This window comes from Typopeltis vanoorti, chromosome 5, assembly GCF_054136105.1.
Source record: "Typopeltis vanoorti isolate ZY-2024b chromosome 5, IOZ_Tvanoo_1.0, whole genome shotgun sequence".
Classification (NCBI taxonomy): domain Eukaryota; kingdom Metazoa; phylum Arthropoda; class Arachnida; order Uropygi; family Thelyphonidae; genus Typopeltis; species Typopeltis vanoorti.
Genome location: NC_143553.1, coordinates 60,674,086 through 60,691,045, shown reverse-complemented (window position 1 = coordinate 60,691,045; position 16,960 = coordinate 60,674,086). Strand labels below are relative to the sequence as shown.

The 16,960-nt window shown below is 36.4% G+C and overlaps 1 protein-coding gene across 1 annotated transcript in view; it reads left to right on the top strand.

Moving 5' to 3' along the window:
- Nucleotides 1-16,960, top strand: part of LOC150106462 (glutathione reductase, mitochondrial-like) — a 178,915-nt gene that overhangs the window by 22,193 nt on the left and 139,762 nt on the right. The window contains exons 3-4 of the mRNA XM_090392455.1: nt 2,742-2,811; nt 9,218-9,350. Of these exons, the coding sequence (XP_090248581.1) occupies nt 2,742-2,811; nt 9,218-9,350 (203 nt within the window). The remainder of the gene's footprint in view (nt 1-2,741; nt 2,812-9,217; nt 9,351-16,960) is intronic.

Here is a 16,960-nt window from a genome sequence, read left to right as displayed (position 1 = left end):
GGGAATTAGCATCAGCCTTGGCCTACCTGTTTAACAAGAGTTGCAACAGAACAAGTCCCAGAGGAGCAGAAGGAATGTCAAATTGTAATTTTTACCAAACTTTTTTAAAATGTTTATTAAGGCTACAAATTATAAGTTGATCTGTATGTCTAGAGTTTTTTAGTTAAGGTATTAGAGAGAGAGAGAGAGAGAGAGAGATAATACAAAAGTGGGTTGATAACAGCCGTATTCTCTCTGCTTTTCAGCACTCAGGTTTGTTAAAGGGGGTCATGTTTTACCAACTTGCTCATGTATTGTTAAAAGGTAGCAAATGTATTGGACAAGGGAAATGCATATACAGTGGTATACTTAAATTTTGCAAAGGCTTTTCATAGATTTCCACACCACAATTTAGTAACTAAACTGGAGCAGATGGGATTGAATGATACATTAGTGAGTTGGATAGGCAACTGGCTCGATGGGTATCAGCACGCTGTGCATTGGGGGGGGGATAAAATATACCAGCAGAGGAAAGAAAGAAAGTCACTAGTGGTGTGCTGCAAGGGACTGTTGCTATTTAATTTGTATATTAATGATAGTGGATGGATTTAATTGGTGATATACAGCTGTTTGTGGATGATGCAAAACTGGGGAGAGTGATGAGGAATCAAGCCTTACAAGAGGACTTGAATAGATTATACGAGTGGGCAACAATATGGAACTCTTAGTTCAATGTTGCAAAGTGTAAGGTTTTGAAATTTGGTAAGCAACGATGAATGCAAAGTATATACTTGGTGGAGACATTTTGAAGAAAGTTAAGGAGACAAGAGACCTTGAAATGGTGGTGGACAAGGTACACATTGTACAAGTTGTGAAGTTATCACATCAGATTATGGCAATAATGTGTGTGTGTGGGGGGGGGGGAACTTAATATGCAAAAATTAAAGAGTTTCTGGTTCCACTGTTTGAAATCTCAGTCAGGCCTCATGGATTATTGGGTGCAGATTTGGTCCCCTGGTTTCATGGTGTTGAGGATATATTGGAAGAGAAGACTGAATATGGTGGTCTTTGTGATGTGGGATATGAAGACAGAATGAGGGAATGGAGTGTGCAGAGCCATGTGAATAGGAGGAAAGAGAGGGATATGATTGAGACATTTAAGTTGGTAACAGGTTGTTACTGGGTTAATGTGATAGAAATTTTTCATAGAATGGAAGGAGTAGAACAAGGGGATATCCCTGGACACTGTATAAGGAGGGTGTGAACAGGAACATAAGGAACAGGTTCTTTGCACAGAGAGTGGTTGGTGAGTGGAATGCAGAGACATTAAATTAGTTTAAAGCATGGTTTGATGGGCTTTGTATGTAACAATGTGTGTATCTCCTGTGATGAGTTTTTTGACTCCATGGAAGTCTGGTGTTAATAATAATAATATGTATACTTTGGAAGAACTTTTACATTAGGAAAAAGAGGCATTTATGAAGAAATAAAAAGAATTCAGCTAGGCTGTGGATAGTTTTGACAAACTGAAAAAAATTCCTGTACAGTAAAACACAACCAGAAAATAGGTCAAAATTTTCAACCAGTCTTTTGTCATGTCATCCTAGTTTTGACATATGGATCAGAAATATGGCCAGTTACCAATAGCCAAACAAATACTAGAATGAGGAAAACTGAGGGCAGAATAGAGCTATGCTAAACATTAGACTGCATGACAAAATAAGGAATGAATATATAGGAAGAGAAATAAGTGTTGGATATAGAGGAAGATATTATAAAATTAAAATGGAGATGGGCAGGACATATTGCATGGATGAAAATAGACAGATGGACAAAGACAATTATACAGTGACATGCATATGAAGAAGACAAATGCTTGGACGACCAGAGAGAGAAAAGATGGATGGCCTGGTGTAGATGGTTGGAGAATGTTGTTGAGAAGCCTTCAACAGTAAAATATAGAAACAAATGGGGGGAGGCTTATAACCAAAAATGGTTATATAAAGGTTTAAAAGAAGTACCACACACTTGCATATATATATATAGATATATGTATATATATGCACATACATTTACATACACATATGTACAAAGCACCTCCATGATTCATTAATAACAGTGATCATGCCTTTGGTTGGAAAGACTTGGGTTTCACATCCCTCTAATTTTTTTTTTTTTTTCACATTTGACGTCCGTAGATGCCGTATGGTCACTGCCGTATCTCACATGGTTTTGGCAATGATGTCCTCTGCTAGAATAAGTGGCAGGATCACAGATCCCCTTTCGACACAAGTTTGTAGGACAATCACAAACATCCATGCCCATGGCAGGATTCGAACCTGTAGCCTCTCGGATGGAGAGCAGACACACTAACCACTCGGCCAACCAAGCCGGCCACATCCCTCTAGGATGTGAGAAATCCATATAGCAGGTTTTTCAACTGAAGATGAAAGCTGGTCTATATGAAGGTGGCAAGGTAGTTTTGCCAAAAAAAAAAAAAAAAAAAAAGTTGCGGTTCTAAAACACATTAAAGAAATGATGAGATGATATATAATTAGCATATATGTTGTACAAATATTATTCATAATCTTAATACACATGCATGCACACACCCTTTAAAAATGCTGCTTTAGCGATGAAAATTGATTTTCAAATGTTACTACTATATTTGCAAATATATCATGTTAATTACCTTTATGAATTTATATAACTTATTACTGCTTTGAAGGTTGTTTAATTGAAATTTATTTAATCCATTTCAGTGAGTTCAAGAAGAAAAGAGATGAATTCATAAGAGTCTTGAATGGCATTTACAGGAAAAATTTAGAGAAGGTCATTGTTTTTCTTATAAAATATATAAGGCTTATTCATTTTGGTTGCATTGCATTTCATATAATCTTTTGAATATCTACTATTCAAATCTGAAATCTTAGTGAATATATTCTAAAAAAGAATAGGTTTTGTGTTGTTTAAGTAATATAACATTTCTTGTTAAACTAGTAGACTTTTAGCTGCATGTGTGCAGAACTGTTTTAATCTTTACCTTCCAGGTGATAAATTGACTCTGACCTGCCACATCATGTTATGCATGATTTTTTTGTAAATTTGTAATTTTTGGTTTCAAATATGTATTCTGTATCTTTTTAGAAAACATTAAGTCTTCTTCTCTTAATATTTTAGTACAATTTAGTGACTCATGTTTGTGTGTAATGGAAGAAGTGGGCATCTTGCAATAACAATTAACTTTTTATTTACTAAATTATTAGGCATTATTTCACCTTGGTCACCAAGGCATTTTTGTAGGCACATTGAGGTCCTCTTACCATATCTAGTGAGGGTAGCTGCATTTACTCAGGTTAGGAGAATGTCAAAGAGTAGTTTCAGTCTCTCAAATGTATAATTATGTCTGTATAATAGTATTTAATAGAGTACAGGCCATAATAGCTGTAGTATACATATCTATGTTCTATGTCTACACAATTCTTTGTCAATAATTCATCACAAAAAAATTCATTGTGGAGATAATTCATTGCAAGATAAAAGCATTGGAAAATTTTTTGCGAGAAAATTAAAATGATATTGTTATGATACACATATATGAAAAACAAATGCAAAACAAGGAATATTTTAGAAAATATAGTTTGAATAATGTGACCACTTCATGGAATTCATTTGCACCATTGAGACCTACCTATATCGAAAATTAATTCTCTACATGAATGGGTACAGAATCTATATCAGATTAGTGTTGTGTAGAATGATATTCAGAGAACATCTTTAGAACTGTATTCTAACATTAGTTACATAACAATTGAAAAGAAAAAGGGTACATTTGAAGAAGATTGTTCTAGAGGTTAAAATTATTTCTTTCTTTCTCTTTCTCTCTCTTTCTTTGGAATATGTATAGATAGACTAAAGGAAGAAAAATAGAAATTTGTTCAGTAGGTTTGTATTTGGACTGTGAATGGAAGTTGACCAACTGCTGCTTGTTCAGTATTGTAGACTTAAAGTGGAAGAATGATGGATGCATTCGCCACTATTGCATGAAATTCGTCCACTATTGTCTCTGTAAGTAACTACATCAAAAGAATAAAGTAGATAAAATATTGCACAAACAGATAATTTGTGCAATAGTTCTTGGAGTGAGTCTCTGCAAAAGGTGATATCAATGAAATGAATCTCTCTCTTTCTCTCTCGTTCCCACAAATGAGGAAAAAATTAACAGTGCCGTGAGTGGATAAGGTATTCCTTGATGTGCTTTTCACAGCTGTAGATTGATAAAATACAACAGGTAAGGTTATTTTAAAATGCAGAGATAGAAAGAATGAAAGTGGAGGGTGAGAGACCAGCAGTTTCTTGTGCTTTTCCATGTTTTGATTGGAGGGATGGTGGAACAGGCCATTGAAAATATCTATAGAAAAAAACAATGCCGACAAAGAGCATTTATTATTATTATCTGACCTGCATATGGAGTCAGAGACTCATTGTGGGAGGTGTATACTATCATGCACAAAGCTCATCCAACTGTACCTTAAACTGATTCAGTGTGTCTACATTCATAACACACTCAGACAATGCATTTCACTCACTACCACCACCACCACTCTCCATTTGAAGGACCCATTCCTCACTCCTCTGCTCACACCTTCCTTATACAGTTTTCAGGGATGGCTTCTTGTTCTACCCCTCCCCTCTCTTCCCCATTCTATGAAAAATTTCTTCCATGTCAACCTAATTCCTGATTAACTTATATGTCAATCTTATCCTCCCCCTCTCCTCCTTCTATTCACAAGGCTTTGCAATTTACATTATTTTAATTTGTCTACATACTGAACATTTCAAAGACCACTGACCACCTTTGTGAATCTTCTCTGGACCCTTTCTATATCCTTGTCACCATGGAAACCTGGTGACCAAATCTGTGCACAATAATCCATATGGTCACATCAGGGTCCTCTGCATCACTGCCATTATCCAATGGGATAACTTTACAACTTGTGCAATATGGCCATTGAATTTCAGGTCCTTGTCCACCACCATTCCCAGATCTCTCATCTCCTCTGCCTCCTTTAAAGTTTTCCCACCAAGCATATACTTTGCAAATGTATATTTTTATCAAAATTCTAAACCTTGCATTTTGCAACTTTGAACTGGAAGTTTCACTCACCTACCTGTTCATGCAACATATTCAAGGTCTCCTGTAACATCTGCTTGACTCTGCTTTGCTCTCTTCAATTTTGCATCATCTGTAAACAGTTGCATATTACTACTTAAATCCATCCCAATATCAGTAATATATAAATTAAACAGTCAGTTGGGGCCAATTGACTGGGTGACCCTCCTCCTTCAGGACACCCCACACCTATCTACAACGTTCTAATACCTGTCTGACAGCCAATTACTGATTCAACTCACTAGTCTATCATCTTATTGACATCAAGCTCATATACCTCCTGCTTGGTCACAATTAAGCTATCCTCTTCTATATCCTCTACTTGAGTTTTTGAAAATTTCTCCATGATTAAGATGAAATACCCTTATAAATTGTTCATCAAATACCTTGGCGATGTCTTCTGCAGCAGTTACCATTCTACCATTTTCATCCATTAATATCATCTTATCATAATTATTTTTCTTTTTACTTGCCACATATCTGGAAAAACTCTCTGGCGTTTTTCTTGACCTGATTTGCCACCTTCCAGGCCTTCTCTTTATACTCTTCATGCAATTGATTGCTACTATTATTCATGTGCTGCCTTCACAGTATTTTATTCTTCCAAATTTCATGTTTAGTCTCTTTATTCACCCAATTAACACCTACTTTATTCAGCCTTTTTACCTTTGGAATACATTCACTCATAAGTGTTGTTAAATATGTTTTGGTCAGTTCCCTCCTTCTTAACACCTCATTCCATGCTATAGCTCCAAACTTTTCATAATCACCAGTCTTGTAATTCCATATACGAGGTTTGGCTATTAAATAACAAGACTGGTTGCAAAAATGTGGTTTATTATTACAATTGTACAACTTAATTGTTATCCCCTTCAACATACTCCCTCCTCTATCTATACACCGTTGCATATGAATTTTCCATTGTTGGAAGCAGTGCTTCAAGTCATCAGGTGGTATCTGCTTCAGTAGTGCTGCTGAAGCAGATACCTTTCTCCTTTATCTCATTCACATCCCTTCAATGTGGATTTCAACTTTGGAAAAAGGTACAAGTTGCATGGAGCTAAGTCTGGTGAGTAAGGCGGATAGACCAACACTGGGATCCTATCAGCTAGCTACTGCTTTACAGACAGTGTACTGTGACCTGAAGTGTTGTCCTGATAGAATACAAGCATTGTTCTTCCACAAATCGGGTCTCTTCTTCCTCACTCATTCTCTCAGCTTGGCAGAACCTCAAGGTAAGAATGTTGGTTAACTGTCTGACCCTCTGATATCCATTCAACCATTACCACACCATTGATATAAAAAAAAATGATCAGCACTGTTTGTAAAGGAGAAAACAGCAGCGCTACTGAAGCAGATAACACCTGATGACTTGCAGCACTGCTTCCAACAATCATCAACCAGTTTCGCCAGCTTGGGTCTGTTTTAAATCAGACCCAAGCTGGCAAAACTGGTTGACGATTGTATACATATATTTATATAAAAAATCATGGTCCAATAAAATCCAAAGAAAATATCTTATATTTAGTAAAAAAAAAGGACCAAATATCAACAATCAAAAGGAATTCATCAACTTTAAACCGTTCCAACTTTCCAAGTTGTGAACCCCCCCTTTGCCTCTTACAACTCAGCCATCTTACTATTCATTATCTCTGCTCCCTTTCTCAATTCACTGTTGTCATATTCTGGGCAATATGCCTATGACTTTTCCAACAACACTATCTTTCTTTACCTGCTGCAACAACTTCAAGTCTCTATCAGCATTTTTTATTCATCAAAAGTCATTTGTGCCCATGACTACCACTAATTTTGACGCTTGGTCTTTCCTTTTCTGCAATACATCAGTTATTTGCTTCAGGAAAGCATGTTTTATGCACCTTATTAGTCATCACACGTCTAATAATTGAGTTCCCATACATAATGATATATGACTATCCTTTGACTCTTTCTTTGTAATACTAACTTCCTCCTCATTCTCATCAGCCAATTTCTTCTTTAGATGTTTAATATCCTCTTCCAGATGTTTCATTTTGTTTTTCACTTTCACTTACTCTTGCCTAAGCTCTTCTACTATGGTCCTCACACTTGCTCCCATTTCTAATCACTCTAACCTATCAAGACACTTTTTCACATACGTTAATGCTTTCCTCCTCCTTGTTTACCCAAACAGTCCCAGATCTTTCACATTTTTCAGTGCATACATATAGCAATTTTCGTAGTGCATCTATTGCAAAAAATCCAAGGCAGAGCTAGATCTTCGTACTGAAGTCTTCCATACCACCAATGTGCATTTCTTTATGGATGCCATTTTCAGAAGCAGAAGCAGTACATACAAGCAAACAAGTGGTAAAACACAATAGAAATAACAAAATATTCCAACAACAACGCTACTGAAGGACACTTGTATCCAAACTGAAAAAAAATGTGGCACAATTTGCAATAAAAATGGTGCACTATACACTAATTAAAAACACCTTTTTAGCACAACTCAAATCTACTGCTATGTTCACTCGCAACACTAGTGCTGCATATATGTGTAAACTGGTAAAATCAACTGATTTTACCAGTTGACTTCTGCTTGAAGTAAAGAATGTTCTATAATAGGGTTGTTTTATATTATTTATTAAGGTCAAACTCAAAACATGTTACTTCCTAGACAAGTTTGTACCTTTAACAAGGTTTCTTCAGTTGACCAATGAGATAGTGTGAAGCAATTTGATGTAAGAAAGTTGCATTGCACAAAAAGTTTTCATTGTACAAAAAGCTGATTGGAGCGCTACATGTTGATTTTTGAGATAGTATTGGAAATTTTTTTTTTACTGAATTCTGAGTATTACATAGTATCTAGGACATAGAAAAACACTTCACAAGACATTGTATTCTTGTTTTCTTTTATATCATAAAGGCAAATTTATATCTGTCAACATATGTCATCATTTACTATGTTCACTGAAGTATTACCTTAAAATACTTGACAAGAAATTACTCTATTTTCTTCTATAGCATAATTAATTTGCCTTGGCATAAGAACAATAATAGTTTGTTACTTGAGTAACTTTATGATTTGCTTTGTTATCCTTGAAATAAGGTTCTAATATCAAGTTGAAGCCTTTCACTCTTTGTTTCTTTAATCATGATTTTTGCAGAAGTGCACCTGGAAAAGATATAACTTTGAAATGTAAACTCTCATTATTTTGGTTTTTAGTCATAATCTATTCTAGCTGCAGTTCAGATGTTTTCTATTTCAAATATTGATATGCATTCCTGACTGCATTTCTCTTTTCAGAGTAATTACTCCAGCTATTTAATAATATTTAATTCAGTTTTTATGTCCTCTTTATCACTGTTTACTATTCTTTCCTCTGTTTCCAAGCTCCAGAACATTTTGCCATATCCTTATTATTTTCTTTTATATTCTTTCAAAAAACGTCCCATGGGTTTTGTTCACACTCTTATACGCACAACTTAGTTATTCAAGTTTATCTTCATACTTAGTGTTGACTATATTACTGTGAATGTAAATGAATGAAAATGTAAATTAAATATATATTGCTGTAATTTAAGATCCAGAAGTTTATTGTATATAGCCTTTATTTTTTCTCCTTTAGTAGAGCAAAGTTGAAATTATTGAAGGCCAAGCAATATTTGTAGGAGATCGAACTGTGAATGTAAATGGTAATTTATATACGGGGGAGCATGTCCTTATTGCTACAGGAGGATATCCTGTGCAATAAGATTTCAGAGTAATTACTCCAGCTATTTAATAATATTTAATTCAGTTTTTATGTCCTCTTTATCACTGTTTACTATTCTTTCCTCTGTTTCCAAGCTCCAGAACATTTTGCCATATCCTTATTATTTTCTTTTATATTCTTTCAAAAAACGTCCCATGGGTTTTGTTCACACTCTTATATGCACAACTTAGTTATTCAAGTTTATCTTCATACTTAGTGTTGACTATATTACTGTGAATGTAAATGAATGAAAATGTAAATTAAATATATATTGCTGTAATTTAAGATCCAGAAGTTTATTGTATAGCCTTTATTTTTTCTCCTTTAGTAGAGCAAAGTTGAAATTATTGAAGGCCAAGCAATATTTGTAGGAGATCGAACTGTGAATGTAAATGGTAATTTATATACGGGGGAGCATGTCCTTATTGCTACAGGAGGATATCCTGTGGTCCCAGATTTACCAGGTAATTCTTATCATAGGCCACTTTATGAAATTGAATTATTACTGCAAGCCAAAACATTTGTAGTAAAATTTTAAATCTCTGAAGGTTAAGCCATGCTTACTTGTTTTTACTTTATGCCAATTTTGTATGATGCAGTAATATGCTAACACTAATAATAATAATATAATATCTGACCTCCATGGAGTCAAAGGACTCATCACAGGAGTTATACAGCTTCTAGGGATGATATTTAGTTTCCTATGCATTAATCTGGTAGCAGTCCTTCACCAACTTATGTCTCAATCATAACCTCTCTTCTGCTATTCTCTGTAAGTTGCATTCTCTCTCTCTCTCTCTTCTCATATCTGACATTCCATTGACATGACACTGACTTAGTAAACTTTTTCTGAATCCTTTCAATATATCCTCATTTGCCTAAAATCCAGGTGACCAAATCTGTGCACAGTAGTCCATTTGTGGCCTGATCAAAGCCTTACACAGGGAAACCATAACCTCTTTGCCTCTACATGTCAGTGCTCTCCTTGTTATTGCCATAATTATTGTTATTATTATGGACAACTCCAAGGAGTCCTTAGACTCATCAAGGGAGGCCCCAAACATCTCATCAGACACTGGCAGCTTATTCCACTCATTCACCACTCTCCGAGTAAAAACCTAGTTCTAACATCCTTGCTAACTACACACTTACTCAGTTTCCATGGATGGTCCCTAATTCTCCCACCACCAGACCTGTTTTGAAAAATTTCCTCTGAATTAATCTTTTAAACCCCCTCAATAATTTGAATGTCTCAATCATATCATCCCTTTTACGCCTATAAACCAATTTTTGCAACCCACAAATCTTCAACCTGTTCTCATAAGGTTCATTCCATAGACCTGCTATCATCTTGGTCACTCATCTCTGGATCCTCTCCACCTATTCCCCATCAAGAAGAAACCCTGGTACAGTAGTCAAGATGGGGTCCTATCAAGGCTCAATAAAGAGGAACAATAACCTGCTTGTCTCTGCTTATCAAAGTATTTTTCAGTAACCAAGTGATCTGATGAGCTGATTTAGCCCCATTTCTATGTGCTCCCTATCCACCAACACTCCAAAATCTCTGGCTTTGTCAATTTCCTGGAGTACAGTTCCACCAATGTGGTATACTGCTGCTAATCTTTTCACCCCAAAATGCATAACCTTATGCTTTGCTACATTAAACTGACATCCATTCTCCTGAGCCCATTCTGCCAATCTATCCAAATCATCCTGCAAAATTTTGACATCATATGTATTCACTATTGCTCTACCCAACTTTGCATCATCGGCAAATAAATGAACAGTTCCTCTCAGATCCTTTCCTATATCATTAATGACAAATTAAATAGCAGTGGTCCAAGAACAGAATCCTGCAGCTCACCACTGGTCACAGGCCTTCTTTTGGACTCTACTCCTAAATAAACTACACTCTGATATCTCTCCATCAACCACCCTCCTATCCATCTCATCAACCCTATATCCATCCCCATGTGCTGCAGTTTACTGATTAGAATTCTATGTGGTATGTCAAAGGCATCAGCAAAGTCCAGCAGTATCACTGTAAACCCATTATCCTTATCCAGTTCAGCTATCACTGTATTATAAAACATGAGCAAGTTACTGAGGCATGATTTACCATTCACAAAACCCTGCTTCCCCCCCCCCCAATACACTATCCCATTTTTCTCTGTCCATTCCTGTATTTTGCTAGGATTTATATATTTGGTTTAATCCTTTATCCAAGTGTAAGCAAACAAAGTTTGCACCTGAAGTAATTTCAGGACTGGGACAACTTGTGGCAAAGGTGGTATGACTTCACTTGCCTTAGTATCCCATAATGCAAAGCACATCTCCTTGCAGACATCATGTATAATGCTGTGCATTAAGGGAAGGGTCACTGCTCAGACCAGTTTCGACCTTTATTGAAGTCATGCCACCTTTGCCACAAGTTGCCCCAGTCCTGAAATTACTTCAGGTGCAAACTTTGTTTGCTTACACTTGGAGAAAGGATTAAACCAAATCCTTTATCCAAGACCCAGAGGTGGTGATACCAAAGTGGAAGTAATGCAGAAATCATATTTCCATGTACAAGTTGCCAAAAGGTGTCACACCTTATTATTAAATGGCTCCCACTGATGACACCTCAATAAAGGTCGAAAGTAATGACCAGTCTGGGTAATGACCCTTCCCTTAATGCATAGCATTATACATGTCTGCAAGGAGATGTGCTTTGCATTATGGGATACTAATGCAAGCGATGTGAAGTCATGCCACCTTTGCCACGAGTTGCTCCAGTCCTGAAATTACTTCAGGCGCAAACTGTGTTTGCTTATATTTCGATATAGGATTAAACCAAATATATAATTCCTAGCATAACCAAGTGAAAATAACTTCCTGTATTTTACTTTTGACTAATTTCTCCAAAACCTTGACAATGATTCCTGATATGCTGATCAGTCGGTAATTTGCAACAGCAGTCTTGGAGCCTCCTTTATGCAATGGAACTATTTTCCCCTTTTTCCACCACCCTCAGGACTCACCCTGAGCTGAGACTTAAATTAAACAATATGGTCAAGGGCACTGACAATTCCTTTGCTGCTTCACGTAAGAAAGACTCGAGCTGACATCCCATCCAATCCCACAAATGTATCATTAAGGTTCTGTAATATACTATTGATCTCCATTTCATTCAGCTAAATTCCTGTATAAGCCATTGGTTCTCTCATTCCTGCATTATCACCACCTGGATGATATACTCTTGCAAAGTGTTCACTTAGTAAATCTATTTCAACTGATTCAGTTACCTCCCTACCATAGGCATTCCTTAAAATCATTCTGCCGTATACGTTTTTCCTTTTACTTGCAGCATATCAAAAGAACTGTTTGGAAATCTCTTTAGCTTGCGTTGCTAATTTCCTTTCATAATCTGCTTTTGCTTTTCTTACGACAGTAGTTACGCTTCTGGCCTGTGCTTTGTACTGTTCGTGAGCCTACAGGTCACGTTTCTCCTTAAATTCCCTCCACAGTTGTTTCTTTTTTTGCAGCTCAAGCTTAATGATGTTATTCATCCATTTAACTCCCACTTGATTTACTCTCTGGACTCTAGGTATGCAGTCAGCCATTACCTCCCTCAAATGCTCCTTTACCACTTCCCATGCACTATCGACATCCAGCCCTTGCAATTTTACATGCCATGGCACCGATCCAAGCAATCTCCTAAGCTTGTCATACTTACCAGCCTGGTAATTCCACATGTACTCTGTCTTAATTGAAAATTCAACACATTTAGCCACCTCCCAGATCAAGACCTTATGATCACTCTCACCAATTGATGGCAACATGGTCATATTCATTATAGTCAAATTCTCAGATGCAATTACTAGATCGAGCACTCTCGAATCCCTAGTATATTTCATTACATGATCACTTAGTAACTGCATCAAATCCATTTCTTTCCTCCCATGTGTCCTCTCCTCCTTCCAATCAATGTTACCATAGTTGAAATCCCCCATAATAATTACTTGTCCTCCACTCATTGAGTCAATTTGCCTATGCATCTTCATCATCTATTCCATCGCCTGGTCTATAGCAGCACCCGACTGTATATTTTGTTCTGCTGGCCCCAATCTCACACTAGATAGCCTCAAATGTGCTATTGTCACTATCCTGCAGTTAAACTTCTATTCTCTTTGGCTGCAGTTCATCATCAATAACACTCCCCCCCCATTCTTTTCTCTCTGTCTTTCATACCCTTCACATTCTGTCCCACTAACTATATCATCTTCTTTTAGCCATGTCTCACTAATGCCAATAACCTGTGGCCAGGAAGAGCTAACCAAGACCAAAAATTCCTCCTCCTTGTTCCTAATACTATTGGCATTAGTGTACATAAAGTGCAAAAGCCCCCTAGTTCCACCGCTATCTTGACGGCTTATACTAACTATCCCATTCTGGTTTGTTACCTTCATACTAACTCAGGCATATTATGCACATTCTTACACTCAACTGCCTCACTGATGTCTGCATATCTACTCAACAGCCCCCCCCCCCCCAAAATCTAGTTTGCCTGATTCTGCACATCCAATTTACTTCATTCAGCAACAGTTTTTCCAGTCTCCAAACACCAGATCCATTCAGATGCAAACCATCCTGCTTGTATAAGTCCTTTTGCCCATCAAACTCACTCCACACCACTCCTCCTCCTGCATAACCTATACAGTCATTAGCAATTATGGCCCTCCTTCTCAACTCTACTCTGTCATTCCGTAGCAACAGACTCACTATCTTAACTCTTTCACTCTTTTCTTTTGCCTCTAGTAACTCTTTAAAAGTCCTCTCTCATAGCAAATTTTTCACCTTTTAAATCATTCATTCCGGCCATTACAGTAATTTCTTTCACCCTGACCTATGATAGAGGTCATCCCTGGAAGTTAAGTAAAAGTGTGGTTAGTAGGGGGTGTGAGGCCTAGACTTTTTGCTTGGAGAGTTGTGAATGAATGGAATGGGCTGTCAGAGTCACATGCTAGTGCTTTGTTTGTTAATGGGTTCAAGGAGAGGTATGAAAGATTGTGTGGATAGTTTAGATCTCCTGCAATGAGTCTTTGGACTCCATGGAGGTGCCTGTACAATAATAATAATCTCTCATCTCATCTTCCTTTCTCTCTTTTTACCTTGTGGTGTTGAGGGTTTATTAATCATCAGACCTCAAACCGTTCATAGGATAAGGTGGTCAGCCCTACGCCCCAGTGTATCCTATGTCTGCAGTGTTGAGTTCTCAAGACCGGTTTGCCTGCTTTGCGGGATGAAAAACCCTGGGATAAACTGGGGGAAAAACCCTACTGTTCACACCCAAGACCGGCTAACTTGGCTATGACTGAGGAAGATCCTTCAGCTCCTCATGTCTCGACGGGAATCGAACCTAGAACACTCCTTCCCCCAGGCATATGGTTGCGAAGAGCGCAGCCACTAGGCTAACTGCATGGACATAATAATAATAATAATAATCAGTTGCATGAAGAGTACAAAGAGCAGGCCAGGAAGCTGACCTGGGTAAGGACAGCAAAAGCAGAAATAAGCTAATCAGGCCAAGAAAAATCCTAGTGTTCTTTCATATAGAGGAAAGAATGATTATGGTAAGAGAATGTTAATGGATGAAAATGGTAGATTGGTAACTGGAGCAGATGATATAGTTGAGATATTCGCTGAGGCCTCACAAGTGTGACTTCATGAGAAACTTGAGTGTAGAAGGGAATGAGGATGAACTAATGAGCAAGTAGGAAGTATATGAGGAATTAAGTAAACTTGATGTCATTTAGGCAGCAGGACTTGATAACATATCACCATGTCTTAAGGAAACATTCTAGGAAGTTAATGGCTTGAGTAAGTTCCTATCATGCCTTTCTTTTGTGTTTTTCAACTAAGTTGCCACACTTTGCAATTTGTGCTAGTTGTAATTTTACCTACTCTCTTTCTTGTGTATACCAAGTCTTTTTTAGTTGAGTGCACTTCCATTCCACCGTTTTGCTAAGATATATTGTACTCCATTTTCTCATTTGACAAACCTTACACTACATATCTTCCCCTGCTTGTTAGTCACAGTGGCTCATGACCAACTGACTTGGCTTCTTGTTAACCTAATTAAAGCTTCACCCTAGGGTGGTTCATTCTATCTGCATAGTGTACTATGGTTTCATCTTCTGACTGGTTTGCTTGTATTCTGGGAGAAAAAATCCTTACACTACACAGATGCTAATAATAATAATTTATTTCTATTATGGATGATAGAAGAATAGAAAACCATTATTCAGTGGGGCTCTGATAACCTTGTGAACTTCAGTGCTACCACAACTTGGGTATATTTTGAATATATTTTCTACAAATATTTCCAAGATTCTATTGGTCTCTCCATCTTTTCTTTAAATTCTACTACTATCATTTGGAGCAAATTCTTATATATTTAAAAAAAAAATGCATGTTTTTAAATCTTGATATTAAACATTTTTTATCAAGATGCTTCTATTTGAACAAGAAATAAAGAATAAAAGAAAATAAAGTAAAAAAAAAATTAAGACTTGCTTGTGTCAGATGTATTTCACAAAATGCATAAACATCTATTAGATTAATTTTGTTTGTCAATTTGCAAGTATTGCTGTGTTCTAATAGTTAGAAGTCTGGTGAAATTTGGTATTTAGAATCATTACAAAATAATTTGTGAAGTCATCTCCATCTTCACATTTCATTCAGACCATTTATAAGGACACAGACAAGTCAGATTTTTCAAAATTATATATCACAATAACTCCATTCTGGTTAGGTAGATTCCATGCTGGCTAGATGGAATTTGCTGAAAATTTGTATCTAGGATCTAAATTAAAAGTCATTTCTGTTTTGGCTTTACTTATATTATTTATAGTGGAACAATTAAGTAAACAAAATTATATGTCTGTGTCAAATGAGCAAAAAAACAGATCAAAAGTTTATAAACTGCACTCTGACACATACTAATTGGTTCCCTCCCCCCCTTTTTTTTAACAAAAGTACTGCCATTTGATAGCTGCATTTTTGAAAAATGCAAATTTAAATCAGAAATCATAATAATATCATAATAATCAAATTGAAAAAATGTTGGACATTTTGATAATTGAAACTTTACCTCTGAACAATATCAACTTGTATATAAAATTGATATTGTTGATACATACTTGAACTATACGTACAAGTATACTATATGTGTACACATAGTTCCTTGCAGCCCATATTCTTCAGATGCTGCAGATTATTATTAATCTGAGACCTCCAGAGAGTTAAGGGATCATTGAGAAAGGCTGTACATCACCCACGCCAACTTTCATACCTTCTCTTAAACTCATTCACACTAGATGTGCTCACTACATCAACAGGCAGATTATTCTATTCTGTGAGAAAAATCTAACTCTTATCCCTTTCCTAACCAAGCAAAAAATGAAAAATTTCATCAGATGATATCCTATAACACCCATTCAGAAGTTTATAGATCTCTATTGTATCATTCCTCTTTCTCTTTTACCAGTGTCTGTAGTCCACATACTCTGTTTGTCCTCATAATCTTCATTCCATAATCCCTCTATAATCTTTGAAACTTTACTTTCCACCTCTTCCACAGCTTCTTTATCTCCTCTGAACATTCTACCTTACTGTGTTGAACATTAAAATAATATAGTAATAGCTTGCTCTTTCTGCATTTGCAATAAATGGTTAAGATTAATCCTATCAAACTTATTGATCTGCTAGCATTTTATATTGCTAGCCTTGGTGGCACAGTGAGTGGCACTACCATTTGGTTACCAGCAGACCATGGTTGGTATGATATAGAATATATTATTCCAACTGAATAACGTATGTAAATTCAAGATCCCAGTTTTCAGTTGAACGTGTTTTTTTTTTTTTTTTTTCTTAGAATATGTTTTCAATAGTATGATGTTCCATGGAATTTTGACTTCATGAGAGTTCAACTCATATTGGGTCACTTAATTGTAGAAACATCATGCCCTGTAAACATGAAGAAAAGTGTCTGCAATACATAAGGATCCTTTATGAAGAATAAAGTGTAGAT